The sequence below is a fragment of the Colius striatus genome, chromosome 1 (genome assembly GCF_028858725.1).
Source record: "Colius striatus isolate bColStr4 chromosome 1, bColStr4.1.hap1, whole genome shotgun sequence".
Lineage (NCBI taxonomy): Eukaryota > Metazoa > Chordata > Aves > Coliiformes > Coliidae > Colius > Colius striatus.
The window spans coordinates 123,421,861-123,435,988 of record NC_084759.1 but is presented as its reverse complement, the minus strand read 5'-3'; the positions used below and the strand labels follow the sequence as shown (position 1 = coordinate 123,435,988).

At 39.8% G+C, this 14,128-nt stretch overlaps 1 protein-coding gene across 1 annotated transcript in view; it reads left to right on the top strand.

Annotated features, from left to right (window-relative positions):
• TBX15 (T-box transcription factor 15) overlaps positions 1-14,128 on the top strand; it is a 95,101-nt gene that overhangs the window by 60,748 nt on the left and 20,225 nt on the right. The window contains exons 3-6 of the mRNA XM_061988753.1: positions 6,280-6,381; positions 8,115-8,286; positions 8,652-8,819; positions 11,231-11,295. Of these exons, the coding sequence (XP_061844737.1) occupies positions 6,280-6,381; positions 8,115-8,286; positions 8,652-8,819; positions 11,231-11,295 (507 nt within the window). The remainder of the gene's footprint in view (positions 1-6,279; positions 6,382-8,114; positions 8,287-8,651; positions 8,820-11,230; positions 11,296-14,128) is intronic.

The following is a 14,128-nucleotide window of genomic DNA, read 5'->3' as shown; positions in this document are numbered from 1 at the left end:
CAACCCTAGATAATATTCTTTCTCCCTGAAAGGAGATGCTTATTAATACTTGAGTCCTGATGGCCAACTGACTCATCACTGGCTGCCCACACAAAATATCTGTAGCTACTAAATATATGTATTTTTTTTCAGCTTGATGATGTTCTTCTCCAGAAGTGATGTTAACAATATTGGAGGGATTATTTTTCAGCTGACTACATTTGTAGGGTTACCATTGCAAATCATAATGAAGAGTTGGGCAGTTTCTTTAGGTAATACATCTGTTTATTGGAAATGGTCCTAGTACACAGCCTCTCAGGGGTAGATAACCTCTCAGGTTATCCTTTTTTTTAGAGAGGATGTGCCTGTGATGGACGAGAGCTGAGTCTGGCAAGACTGTTTCTCTATATGGAATGCATGATATATGATGAATCCCATAAATCAGATTGTATGATTTCTGGCAAAAATCACAGAGCTGGTGTTATTTCCTGAAAGATGTCATACTACTTACTGAAATTTTGAGACACACACAGTGTAACTTGCAACTTCTTCCTTCCCCAGTATAAGTTTTGCTCTTCTTGTTGCTTTCTCTTTGGAAATCCTGTCTGAATCTGTAAGGCCTTCTTGTTTTGAAAGCCCTTATAATTATAGACTCAGTTGCCTATAACTGCAGCTGATCCTTAATTTTCTGTGACTTGTAAGGCACTGCTTGGTTTCTGCCTGACCCTACAATGTCTTTCTACTCTTACTGTGTAATGCTAGTTTCTAACCTACATTCTCATTTCAAACATATTTCTGAAGCTACATCCTGCCCTAGTCAGGTCTACTACAATGTTTAACTCACACTAAATTCAGCTTTGTTGTTTCTTTTCTTGATGCTGTATTTATAGATATCTTTTTTTTTTATTATTTCCATAAAACTGCTTCAGTCCTCTTAGAACTTTTCATTTCTTCCTTTCCATCAGAATGTTACTATTCAGAATTTAATAAGATGCTTATAACAAGACTCCTTTGTTCTTTGTGCAAAAGATGCAAATGGCTTTCTGTCAGCTGCAATGCATTCAAATCTGCAATCACCTTCATCTTTTTTTTTGAAAGGTGACCTTAGACTCTGTACAAAGTAAAAGAAATTCAACTTAAGCCCTGGGCCATACTGATTTAAGCAACTAGTCCTAAAAACCTCTTTAACTCTTTCTCTGCTCTCCTTCACAATGATGATTACACGTGTATCCTGTCAACACCAGCAGAGGAATTTGAATCCTGTCTCATACCCCTACAATCCCTAGATGAAGTCCATGGTCACCTGAGCTGTAGGAGTAACTGTCAGTTAACTGCTGCATAGAAGTACTACCCAAAGGGGAAACAAATATACGTTTATTACTGGAAGGGATACACCATAAAGAACACTTGCAGTCCCGCTCTGGCCGGGAAGTGATGTTTATAGAGGTGATTATATGAGTGTGACCACATATACAAGCACAGCCAGGAAGTATTCCTCTGGGGACCCAGGTTCTACCTGTCACAGAGCCAGGATCCCATCTGAACAATGAGGGAAATGATCTCATCTGTCATATCATAGTTACTATACCTGTACTGCAGGGTGGCTGAGGCTGGGCTTGGTAAGAAAAGTGGAAAAAGCCAACAGTGAGTGTAACAGGTGACCTTGTCCTCTCCTGACTCCCCTGGGCCTCCTGATAGGTTAATTGCTATTTTGTCTGGAAGTTCTGTGCTTCCCTAAAACCATGAGTCTGAGTTGTTTGAGATGTGTACTTGAGTCTGTGCACAGTAACGAATGTTTTTTTATTTCTGGTGGAAGGAAGGAAGGGCTCCACAGTACTGTTCAGTTAGAGATAGCAGCAGAGATTTTGTTGAGAAGCCCTACTGATGCTGAAGGGCCCATTGAGAGGACTTCTCAGAACGAGGGCTGGCAGGCTGCAGCTAGCAAACTGCTGTCCAGAGGTCCTGGCCCAGTGGACCAGATAATCTTTCTCCAGCTTCCAGAAAAACATCCCTTCTGGGAGCTACTGAGAAGATCTGCTGGATTCTCTCTCCCTCATAAACAATAAATCCGTTTGCTCCCAAACCCTGCCCTCAGCCTTTTCATGTCCTTCATGTCCTCTTCATAATCCCATGGTACACAGAGAAACAGAAAGGCATTCCTGCCTTGTCTTGCCTTGCTTTGCCTTGCCTTGCCTCACCTCACCTTGCCTCACTTTCACTCCTTACACGTTTATTCTCATAAAGGAATATACATGTGGCACTGGTTTTAAGTGCAAGGAAATATGAGGCATAAAATAGCAATGATAACTCCAGGCTGCCTTGTAAATTCATGCACATTGTAAACACTATGCACATTTGATATGCAAACTTGAGTCAGTTATTTTTCAGTTTCTCAATCAGATATTTTTATGACTAGGAAATGACTACTCTGTCTGTTACTGTCAACAGACAAATTGTCTTCTGCAACAATTGGGGTTGCATTTAGCATATATCACCTTTAAGTATATTTAATCTAATTGTAGTTGTTTATATAGTATATAAGTCATTTAAGTAAACAGTCATGAAAACTGTACAGTAAATTTTGTCAATCCTTTTAAACTCTCACCTGACTTCTGCTCACTAAACTGTCTGTACTGGCTTAATTCCAATGTCCGAAGAGCTTCAAGGAATTGCATTTGTGTTTTGAGACAAACTGTCAGGTACTTTTTAATTTCTTATCCCCTAGTGGGGAATCATTGTCTCTAAAACTAAGCTGTGAAACAGAGAATGAATCCATATTGGAAGGCACCTTTGTAAGTCATGCCTCCACTCAGAGCAGGCCAACTTTGAAAACAGATCCACCTTGACACAGGCTTCACATGCACTGGTTCAAGAAACAGGGATAAGAGTTGGTGACTTGAGGCTCCTGAGGGTTAGAAACAGAAGCTTTATTCTACTGGAAAAAATAACTCTACTTTGGGAATATACCTGACATCCTTCTTTGGACAGTAATCTCAAAGGAAAATTGAGCTGTATTTTTGTGTTAAATGAAAGTTTTAAACAACATCTATTGTTGGCTGCCACAATCCAACTAGTCCTTTCTGTTGCTGAAAGTTCCCAAACATGGTTATTGATATCAGTACACTATTGTGCTGGCAAATACTATTTTAATCAGGTTTTAGATATCTTTATGTATCATTAACTTCACATTCAGAGTTTCATGAACCTCATTCTTGTTATGGAAGGAGACAGGAACTGAGTAGATTGTGGCACATGGTTGTTATAAAAATGCTTTTAAAAACACTTCTAAGTGGCTCTAAAATAATTTTAATAACTTATTTCATATCATGTCATATTTCTCCTAAAAGGATACGCTGTGTAAGTTTAGGAAGATTGTTTTCCTGCTGAGTGGTAAAGCTGACATATAAATAACTTGATCATCCCAAACTGCTTCTGATATAAAACCTCCTCCTAAAATATATCAGATGTCATCACATGCTCCCTATGAAATCAGACGGCCTTTATGTCTGTAGCTGTTGACTATAAAGCTAGCTGCTGTCTTTCTAGATGAAAGGTTCTCGGCTGTTTATTAATACAGCCAAATTCAAATGGCCTGAATTCCTTCCAAACCTTTGAACCTTCTGTTTTCTAGAGGACTGGTGCCTCTAGGGGGCCAAGAGCCAGCCAAGAAGAAACACAGAGCACAAGGACTTAACTAGGATTTCACCTAAGAACATCCCTAAGTCACTACTGTTTGCATCTGCCTTTTCCATTTTCCCCTTTCCATGTAGCAATGAGAACTGCTGGAGACCTGCTATGACAGTTCCAGGCCACATCCTTATGGTGAAGAAACCTGAGTTACTTTTACACCCACAGAAAAAGAAAAACAGTAATAATTTACAAAACTTTATAACTACACTTAAACCTTAAAGAAAGCAGTGGGATCAACTGACCTCTCTCCGATCATTTTAGAGATTAGCCTCTAAGCCTGTTGAATGGTCTGCGGTAATCTTTTACAAGGTATTTCATAAGCAAACAACCCCACAGGCTATACTGCAACTTTACATGGGGCTGCAGATTTGGAGAGCTTCTTGGGACACACAGTGTTTCATTTTCCCAATGCAGCAAGCAGGTTTAGACTCTAAGAGATTCAGGTTAAATCCTGGGTTCCTCATCAACCTTCTGAAACACAACCTACCTCTTAAACTGCTCCCAAGCCACCTCACTTCAATTAAGGAGAGTTGAGCTGTAAAATGCCACACCCTGTGCCCATTTGGCTTGGCAGATTTAATGAGCCATTGTGCTAGAAACAAGGTAATGCCCTCAAGCCAGTGAAGACTAATCTCTTACTCCTTTCCCTCCCCCCCCCCAAGTCATTCAACTAGAAAACTCACACGATCGGTTGCACAAATCTGCTGTCTCCTTGAAGGGTTTCTGCAGAAATTTTTTCTGACAGTTTTACGTCTCATAATTTGGCTTAGTTGTGTTCCAGTAGCTGTGGGGTAATGCTCTCTCCACCCCCCATGATAAATGCCCTTTTCCAAGGCAGATGCATTCTCTTCTCAATGGCTTGAAATGGAGGAGCTGCAGGTAGGGTGAAGGCTGAGCACCAAACTCCTTCTTCCTACCCTTTTCTGCAAATAGGTATATGTGGCCTGAATGGGAAAGAATAAAATAGCTTCTCATGGTCATATGTCTTCAGTGCAAAGTTTTAGACACATATTGGAAACATATTCACTTTTATCTTTTCTTCTTCTTCTTCCAGCCTGCATCCACTGGTAATACTTTGAGAAACAGGAATGTTGGGATGAGATCTAAATCTTCTCTGCCAATTTCATTTTTTCTCACTGAACAGAATGGAAAGTGTCATGATAGTTTCTAGGGATAGTCCCTAGAAACAATGGAAAAATGTTTATTGTACACTTTTCCATTATTTTGGAATTGTGATTTTAAATTCCCCTTTAATATTCTCCTTCTATCTAAGCTGCCCTCATTCTATAAAGATATATCTACTTACTAGAGGAGCAGAACATAATTTCATATGAGCATCCAATATTTTCAGGGTTTCTCCTACCAAATCTTTGTGTCTTCTAGGCAGAAATTGTGCATCTGAGTAACAGCATCTTGTAGGACCTCAGCTCAAGGTTTTCTCAGATAAGAGCTGAGAAGCCACTCCAAGTCGAGTTCAGGTTTGAGTTACCAGTCACTGAAAAAACACAGGATTTCACTCAGTGCTCTGCTCTGCTTCTTGTTTCCTTTGCATTTAATCCAGTTCTGTTTCTCATAGTTTATGAAGATGAAAGATATGACATTAGTTATAAATGTATTATGGTGTAAACAATTAACTCAGCATGCTATTTGTGGGATGTGTAGAGTGGCAATTGGACTACTGACAATTAGAAAATCTTTAAGAAGGAGAAATTATGTCTTAGCCACACTAACACTGACATGCTTTAAGGTTAAAATTGCTCTGAGCATTTATCTTCTGGAATAATTGCATAGCTACGAACACCTCCAGAACAGTGATGAGTGCATAGCAGAGTTAAACTTGTGTTCAGACAAGCAAAGAAAGCCTGGGAACTGACTCTTGCTGATGAGGAGTTTCATAATTTGCTTATGAGAAGAAAATGCTTAAGACAGATCTGGATTATACAACAAAGAAGAGACAAAGCATTAAAAAGATAGCACAAGATACTACCAGGACTTCAAGGAAACCATGGCAACAATGCCAGTGCTTCTATTCAAAGTGAAATATATACTTAATAAGCAGATTAATGTGAAGGATATTTTTTCTTAACTATCTAGAAACAGAAAAGTGAGAGAATCTTTCAGGACAATGGATTTTCTTTAAATATTACTCCAGTACTATCAAACTCTATTCTGAAATGTGATTTGCTCAAGAAAGAGAACTAAAGTGATCCTGTGTTTAATGGAATATGAAAGAATAATTATAGAAGGATGGCCAGGAGGAAAACCAGCAGGAAAAGGGTACAATGCCCATCCTAGAAATGCTTGGAGAGGACAATTTGTGTGGAGCATAGGAGAACTGTCTGTTAGGAGCTTGGAACAGAGTGATTAACTGGGAGTGTTTTGTTACCTACAGGTTGTTATTCTGCTACTCCTTATTGTGTGGGGGAAAAGTCTGAAGATTCAATCCACAGCCAGAACAGCCTTTGCTACCCCTACCAAGCCCAGAGGAGTCATGCCAATAACTGGGCCATGTAAAGTAGTGTGCTCCTGGTGTCAGAGAGAGGTCTAAGGAGCCCCTTCAGCTTCCTTATTCAACATTTTCTTCCTTATTTCTACTCTTTTTTTCCCTAGGAGAATGTTTCCAGCCATGAGAGTGAAAATTACAGGCTTGGATCCCCACCAGCAGTATTATATTGCCATGGACATTGTGCCTGTGGATAACAAGAGATACAGGTAAGTTTTTTAGGTGCAGAAGTAGGAACCTTGTGATAACTTATTGTCAATGACAGCGTAGGAGAGACACATGCCATCATAGACCATTGCAAAGGTATGATGGAGGAGACCATGTTGATTTACACCAACACAGACGACTCGACCAGAGCCATGAGACACAAACTCTTGTACTTTTTGATTGAAATATTGCTCTTTTTAAATAGTTTTTAATTAGGGAGATCCTTAGCATACACTTCACAATTGATGTGATTATCAACAATTCATAACTGGAGTTCTCAGTGAGGAGTATGGAGCCTCTAAAACTACTTCAGCAAGAAAGGAATGGCAGCTGAACTAAGATGAACATTTCAGGTCTATCCTGAACTGAATGAGGTGATTTTTGGTTTAAAAGCATTCACGGGGCATATGGGCCCTGACCTACAGTGTGGAGTCATTCAGAAACTCTCTGGTGAATCTCTACCACTGAGCTGAAAGACAAGAAGAGATTTCTCTGATATTAATGGCCTTCCAATCCCCAAAATTACTCTGGAAAACTCATGATCCTCTGCACTCCAGAAAATTATCCAGACAGAGGCGATTTATTTATACTCACTAAAAGACCCCTCAGAGTGAGTCTTTTCCCCAAATAGTCTTGATTGCACCATATTTCAAGGATTCAAGAATTGATCCTCTGCTTTAAATGCTAAGTGTTACGGTTTTTTTTCCCTCTCAGATTGTGCAGTGTTTCTCAGGGAAATGCTTTTCCTGAGAAGCATCAAGGTAGCTATTGATACTCAGCTAAATGCTTTTCCTCCTTTCTTTGAGTATGGTTCTGACAGCAGTAACATAAAAAATAAATATATTGTCTTACATTTTGTTTCTATCCTCATTATCTTGTGCAGCCACATAAGCCAGACTAGCAGTGAAAGGGACAGATTGTCACTTTTTTTTTTTCCCCCTCAATTTCTTATGAAAATACAGGAAATGAATTACTGTTTGTAGGTAAGGGCTGAAACAGCTCAGCAGAGCTGAGTAGAGACCCAATGAGGGGCAGCACAGGACAGAACTCAGAGGTGTTGGTAGGATTGTTTGTGAAACGCCTTAGGCGGAAAGAGATACCAGACAGAAAGAAAAATAGTGTCTAGGGAAAGCTGTGGGAGAGAAAATTGTGGCATATATAGGATGGCTAGATCACAAAAGATCATAGAAACCCAGGAACACAGAAATTATTGTTTCCTCTAATCTTAACGTTTGCACTGCTATTTGGAATTTCCTATTTCACAACATTTCAAACAAAAAATTCTGGAATTGTTCTAGTGATATTTGTTGGATTTTACTCTTTCTGGGTGAAGACACATGTGCTTTGACAGTCTGACATGGCAGCCAGTGCAGATTTCCAGAAATTAGAGAGCATTTATTAATATTTTCAGAGGGCTTTGTTTAACCTTATTTTCTAGCCTCTTACTCTGGCTCAGATAGGGTTAAGGAGGTGAGAAGGCACATGTGGCAGAGTTTTACAGGGAAAATAACTGCAAAGGTGGTTTTAATAAGGAATCAAGTCTGAACAAGTGGCTCAGGGGTAATCTGGCTTTCATTTAGAAGGTAGGAGGTTGCAATAAAGCACATTCTCCCCTGACTGCAAATGAGAGCTTGGGGGGGCATGCAGTAGGGTGGCAGGGGAGGGGGAGCCCTGGAAATGTTCCTTTAGTGAATGAGTGACAACTTCCCTTAGCCATCTCCTCGTCCTCTTTCAGATATGTGTATCACAGCTCCAAGTGGATGGTGGCTGGTAATGCTGACTCCCCAGTGCCCCCAAGGGTTTACATCCACCCTGACTCACTGGCTTCTGGAGACACCTGGATGAGGCAGGTGGTCAGTTTTGACAAGCTGAAGCTGACCAACAATGAGCTGGATGATCAAGGCCATGTAAGTTAAAAGCACATCCTGGTACCCATTGCTCCAGCCTTGCTCCTCTCAGATTCAAAAGGATGCTGCTTCTATGCTCTTGTGTCCTACTGTGTTCATGTTTTGTAGTCACTCTCTAGAGTTATGGAGCTTTTTTTTCCCCTCACTCCAGTGTTTTTCCTCAAAATGTTGCCTGACTCTTTAAAACATTGAAGACCCTTTCTTGCTGCTCGTAGCACAAACTTTGTCTTACAAGTACTCCATGCTTGTAAGAAAAGGGTAACTTTCTTCATATTACTCTATCCCTGCTTTATCTATGTGGATGTAATGTAGAATATTTGGGTTGAAATAAGGAAATCCTTTTCCTTCTGTTGTTTTCTCTTCAGATAATCTTACATTCAATGCATAAGTACCAGCCCCGTGTTCATGTCATCCGCAAGGATTTCAGCAGTGATCTTTCTCCTACAAAGCCAGTTCCTTCAGGAGATGGGGTGAAAACCTTCAACTTCCCTGAGACTGTCTTCACCACAGTGACAGCCTACCAAAATCAACAGGTAAAGCTGTCTGCCTCCAGGATCCTTTTATGTTGAGTGTTCATATTGCTAATCTGCCAGCTACGCCTGCCTTGGGGATTCCCTCGCCTTCACATCACCTCTGCCATGCTTTGGGCTCAGTGTGCAACTCTTCTCTTGTTCTTGTACACACATTCCCTATTTCTGTGCACATCCCATTTCTGTTTCCTGCCATTTTCCTCCTTACTAGAGTGGGTGTTGTGATGCCATTAAAAGGTTTGTGTAAGACATTTTTTTTTCCTGCACATGTGAAACAGAATCTCAGTTGATGAAGTATTTTGATGTGCTAGTAATGTGTCCACTTAGAGTGCTAAGTACTATTATAGACTAGAATGAGGGTACAAACTGGCTTGGAAGAAAAAATAATCTATTATGAAGCCTGTCAGAGAAACAGGTTATACAGTTTTCTGGAATAAATTGCAGAGGAGCCTTGAATCAGAAATGATGAAGTAAATATATTTTCCGTGATGATATCTGTGATTCTGGAGAATGATTTCATGAACTCAGTGGATATCATTGTATTTAGTATTTTTGGACTGAGAGACCCATGTCATGTAAGCTCAGGTAGATTTTAATATTTAGCTATTTCGTAACAACTGTGAATGGTAACAATTTAGTGGCTGGGTATAGAGTTTTTATTTTTCAACTTATGAGAGAGCATGTGTGCTTACAGTATTCCCATGACTGCTCCTGGATACTGACTTCTAACTTTTTCTCTCTGGTCCCCTTGGTTTGGCTTAAAGTGAGATTCAAAATGGATCAACTATTCCAGCAGAAAAAAATATTGCAACACAATAGTGGGTTTGCTGTCATCACAGTATTTAACATTTCCTGCCCCTCTCACCAAATTTTAGTTGACTAGGCAAACTTTTAACTGTACATTGGACATGGAAAGAGGACAGAGAAAGGAGAAGAAATGACAGTAAAGAAGTCTGTTATTCTTCCCTAAAGACTAGATCTATAAGACATAGTTACACATGTAAGGGAAGTGCTAAGGGAGGAATCTGACTTGGGCGCTGACTTTCTAAGCCATCTCACTCCAAAGCAGCACTGAAATATCTTCTTCTCTCTCTCTCTCTGAATTCCAAACATTTGAGCATTTTACCTATCCCAAAACTGAGTGGTGGGTTTTTATAATACAATAAAGGAGATTCTGATGGGTTGTTAGAGAAACCTTTTCATTAAAAATAAATTTAAATCCCTTGAATCTGTGTCCAAGTCCTCCAGTGGCTGTAAAACTTTGCCTTACTGAGAGAAGTGTCTCTGGAAACAATTGTGAAATGTTAGCAAACCCACCACAGGGATTCCCTCTGCTGTAATTCCATCCTCCACATAACATATCTGTGTCTGTACACACAAGTCCCAGGACAGCTGCAAAGTCAGGCTAGCGGAAATTAAGTTCACAAATTAAGCTTCTGCAAAAATAGGAGCTGCATTCCAAATCTGAGGTTAATATCCAGAGTGAGGGCTTAGTTCTGACAGAAGCAAAACACCTGCAAATCCGTGTCAGATCAGTCTGTATTAAACTAGTCCCTTTTGTGCAGTTTCAGCAAAACCACCTCAAATTAGATAGGATCTGGAGATCTTCCTCTCTTTTCACTCCAGATACAGGGTCTATGGGACAAAGTAAGACTGGCAGAGAGAAGCTCTTGTGCTACACTTTCCTGGGGAATAGCCAACAGGGACTATGATGTCATGGGCTGCAAGGTCAAAATCCTAACACGATTTCCCATATTTACCAACATGGAATTCATGTCTAAAAATAAAGCAGGAAGAAAGATTCCCCAAAAGCACTCAGTCTATCTATTGTCTCCTTTGTTTAGAGGAGGGAAAAGAAGAAGGAAAAAAAAGTTCCAGACCAGAAACTCCTTGAAGAGCCACCCAGATGCTGACCACAAGGGCAGCACCTTGTGCACATGACTGGGTGGCCAGCTGCCATCTTTGAGGGCTGTAGCCTGTGCTTTGCTTCACCTTTTTCTCCTTAGCATTGTTTGAAGGTCCATGAGTGCATCCAGCTGCTGGATATCTAGAGTTCTGAGGCTGGGATAACCCAGATATCAGCCAAACCTAAGCAGTATGCCTGCTTCCCAAACCACATGGTTGCTGATTAGTTATTGCTCCTGGAGTTTTGCACCTGGATCCAAGGTGTACTTCTGCTTTGGGGAGATCTTTTCAGCCCCACCACTGTGCCAGATTTCCTGATGCTGCCATGTTTCTGCCTCTGGCTTATTTGCTAAGCAGATAATCTCTTAGTGGATAATGGAAGGGTGACTTTAATGTAAGTCTGGCGAAATAAGCATGAAAGGTCATCATGCAATTATCAGTAATTTTAATAAGTTGAAAGAAAAAAAAAACTTGGATAGATCAACTAATTTCCTCTTCTTCCTTCGTAGATCACCAGATTAAAAATTGACAGAAACCCCTTTGCTAAAGGTTTCAGAGATTCTGGGAGAAACAGGTAAGAAGAGCTTTTTTTGTGTTTTCTCACTGATCTTCTCTCTCCTTCCCCTGATGAGTGCTCAGGCATATGTCTAAGGCTGAGGAAGGCATTTTATGATTCTAAAGAATTTTTTACAGGAGAAGTTTACTCCAGATTGTTTCTTAGAAGAATTAGAAAGACTGTCTTACTTTGACAAAACAGATCCAATATATAATGATGGCTTCCTTGGAAAATACTTTCCAAGTTAGACAGCCTCCTCCAGTGCTGCTCCTGCCTCTGTTTGGATCCTGCAGTCCCAAACCCTGACAGAGGGTTCTAGATATTCTTAGACAACGTATCTGTAAAAACAGCTTATGAATTTTCTGCTTAACATTTTTGTGACAATATTTTTTTACTGTTGTATGTTTAATTTTCTGTTCTCTGCTACCTCAGTACCCCTTCTGTAAACACTACTCTCAAGGCTGTTTTATTCTGTATATATGTCTTGATGATTTTTTTTTTCTGTAGATTTTCTTAAGAATCTCCTTTCTTTTATTTGTAAAATGAAGAACAGAGATAGAAAAATGGAGGATTCTAGATTGACCAATTTGTCCTTTTTACAAAGGCTAACGCTGCAAAATAATAGAAGCTGTAGACTAAGGGACCTAGACACTTTTGTTTGTTCTTTATTATACGTAGAGCTGTCTGAAGGATACTTAAAAATACTAGTTTTCACAGAAAACTAGAAAATGTTCTAGTTTTCAAATAGTTTCTCTCTAGTGATGTCAAATTATTTTACTTTGACCGTGTTGCTTAATTTTGTCAGAATTTTTATGGAGATACTAAGTAAAATACCTTAAATATACTTCAGAATACATTATATTTTAAAAACCCAAGAGCAAAACATGAACTTTAATCAATAACCCCCACATTTTTATTGGTAAAAGATGTTGCTGAATTAAAAAAGTAATAAGAATGTCCAAACAAAAAGTTTCAAATTTTTCTGCCATTCATAAATCCAGCAGAGTGTACAGTAGATCTAAGTATTTCAGATCTAAATGGTGTGAGTATCCTTTAAATCAGTATGACAAAGGCTTTAAACATTAAATTAATTATAGAATTAAACATACATGACCAGGTTACAAGAGCCCTAGTGTGTAAAGCAAAGGTTTCTATGTGCAGACCAGAGTGAAAGTCATGTGCATTGCACTCATTTGTTGTCCCCATGGGCACAGTAATTCAGTATTCATTTGCATGGTCCTCTTGCATGTGTTCACCAGGACTGCTACCTCATTCATGGTTTGGTATGGGAAACATTCAGTGAATAGGCAACTGCACCTTATCTTACATGACTTGTATAAATGCTGCACTCTCAGTGATGACAAAGAAGACTGACCTAGTGGCTTCCTAGCTCAGGTCCCCTGTTCTCAATGTAGCTATGTGTAAAGATGTTGCTGCCATTATTTAATTCCTGCCTTGAGCATTAGTTCTGATACTTCAGGCATATGTGATTTTTTACTCTACTCTCCTGTGTGAGGGAAGTAGTTTTTGCCCTGAATACAAGGTCTTCCCTGTGTGCAAAGATACAGCTGCACTGGAGGCTGGGCTTAGAATTGGGATTGATGCAGTTCCAGGTACATGGTGGGCTAGATTAACATGGAAGGCATTAATAAGGTCCTAGTGCAGTGAATTTGGATGGTTTCCTGAAAGGCTGGGAATTACTGATCTTTGTAGCTCATTGATTTAAGAAAGGGCAGGAAATTGCTACACGGCTGCAGCTGTGGGGAGGGCTCAGTAAGGCTCTCTGCTGATGTAAAGAGGAATTAAAATCTTTAAGGTATTACACATCAAAGAGAGGAGCCTCAGGCTTTAGGAAGGAAAAAACAGGCAAAGGTATTTGCAAGCATATATAGCAGTCAGGCGCCTGCCTCACAAGCAGTGGTCTGGCTAAGGTTGCACCACTGTTGTCAGCTAGTGCAGGACACTAACACTCAGCTGCACACTTTAAAGAGGACTTGTACATAGGAGGGAGGAAAACATTAAGGTCCAGGTTGTGTGTGGAAAGGACTCTTCAAATGGGACTTAAACATATTGGTTGGCTCCTCTTTCTCCTTGTGACTTTCTATTCTCATAAAGGGTCACTGGTCAATTAGAGTGACGATTGTGATGCTCTGTAGCTTCCCACATTCCTATAACAACTTTAGTAAGCTACAGTGCATCAGGCTGTAGCTGGAGAATGTCCCACTGAAAATGTAGGCATCCTTTGAAAAGGAAAAAAGGGTAAATGGAAAAATTGTGAAGCCATTTATGAAGCAGGCTAGTATACATACAAGACATTTTCTATATAAGTTCTTAAAATAAAAATGAAATAGAGTGGCAGCAGCAGCAGGGGCAACAGAATGTGTGAGGCTGCTCCAGGACATTGTATCTCAGCAGCATCAGGATACTGAATCAGAGCTATTGTTAGAGTTTACCCGCATATGATGGAGAAAAATCAAACAGTGGAAAATACCAAAACACGGTGGGAGAAGAGGAACTCTTAGGCCACTTCTTCCCTAGGACATTTCCTTTCTGATTTGTGTTGAGGCTTTTCCATGAAATGGAGATAGATATTTTTCTTTCACTTATTTCTTATTCTCATATTGTTTCACTGTTGTTGTTTGCTGCAGAAATTACAGGGTTGACTGGTGTTTTTAGAACTAGTTTCCCTTTTAAATCTTTCCCTTCCATCAGCTCATAGCCTTCCCATATAGTTCCTTATAAGTGTGCTCTGACTTAATTAGTTCAAGAGAATTCTAAAATCCTTCTGCCTTGGTGACATCCCATCACAATGTAATGGCCTGTATCCTTCTGGGAGAGTGATCACTTCTTG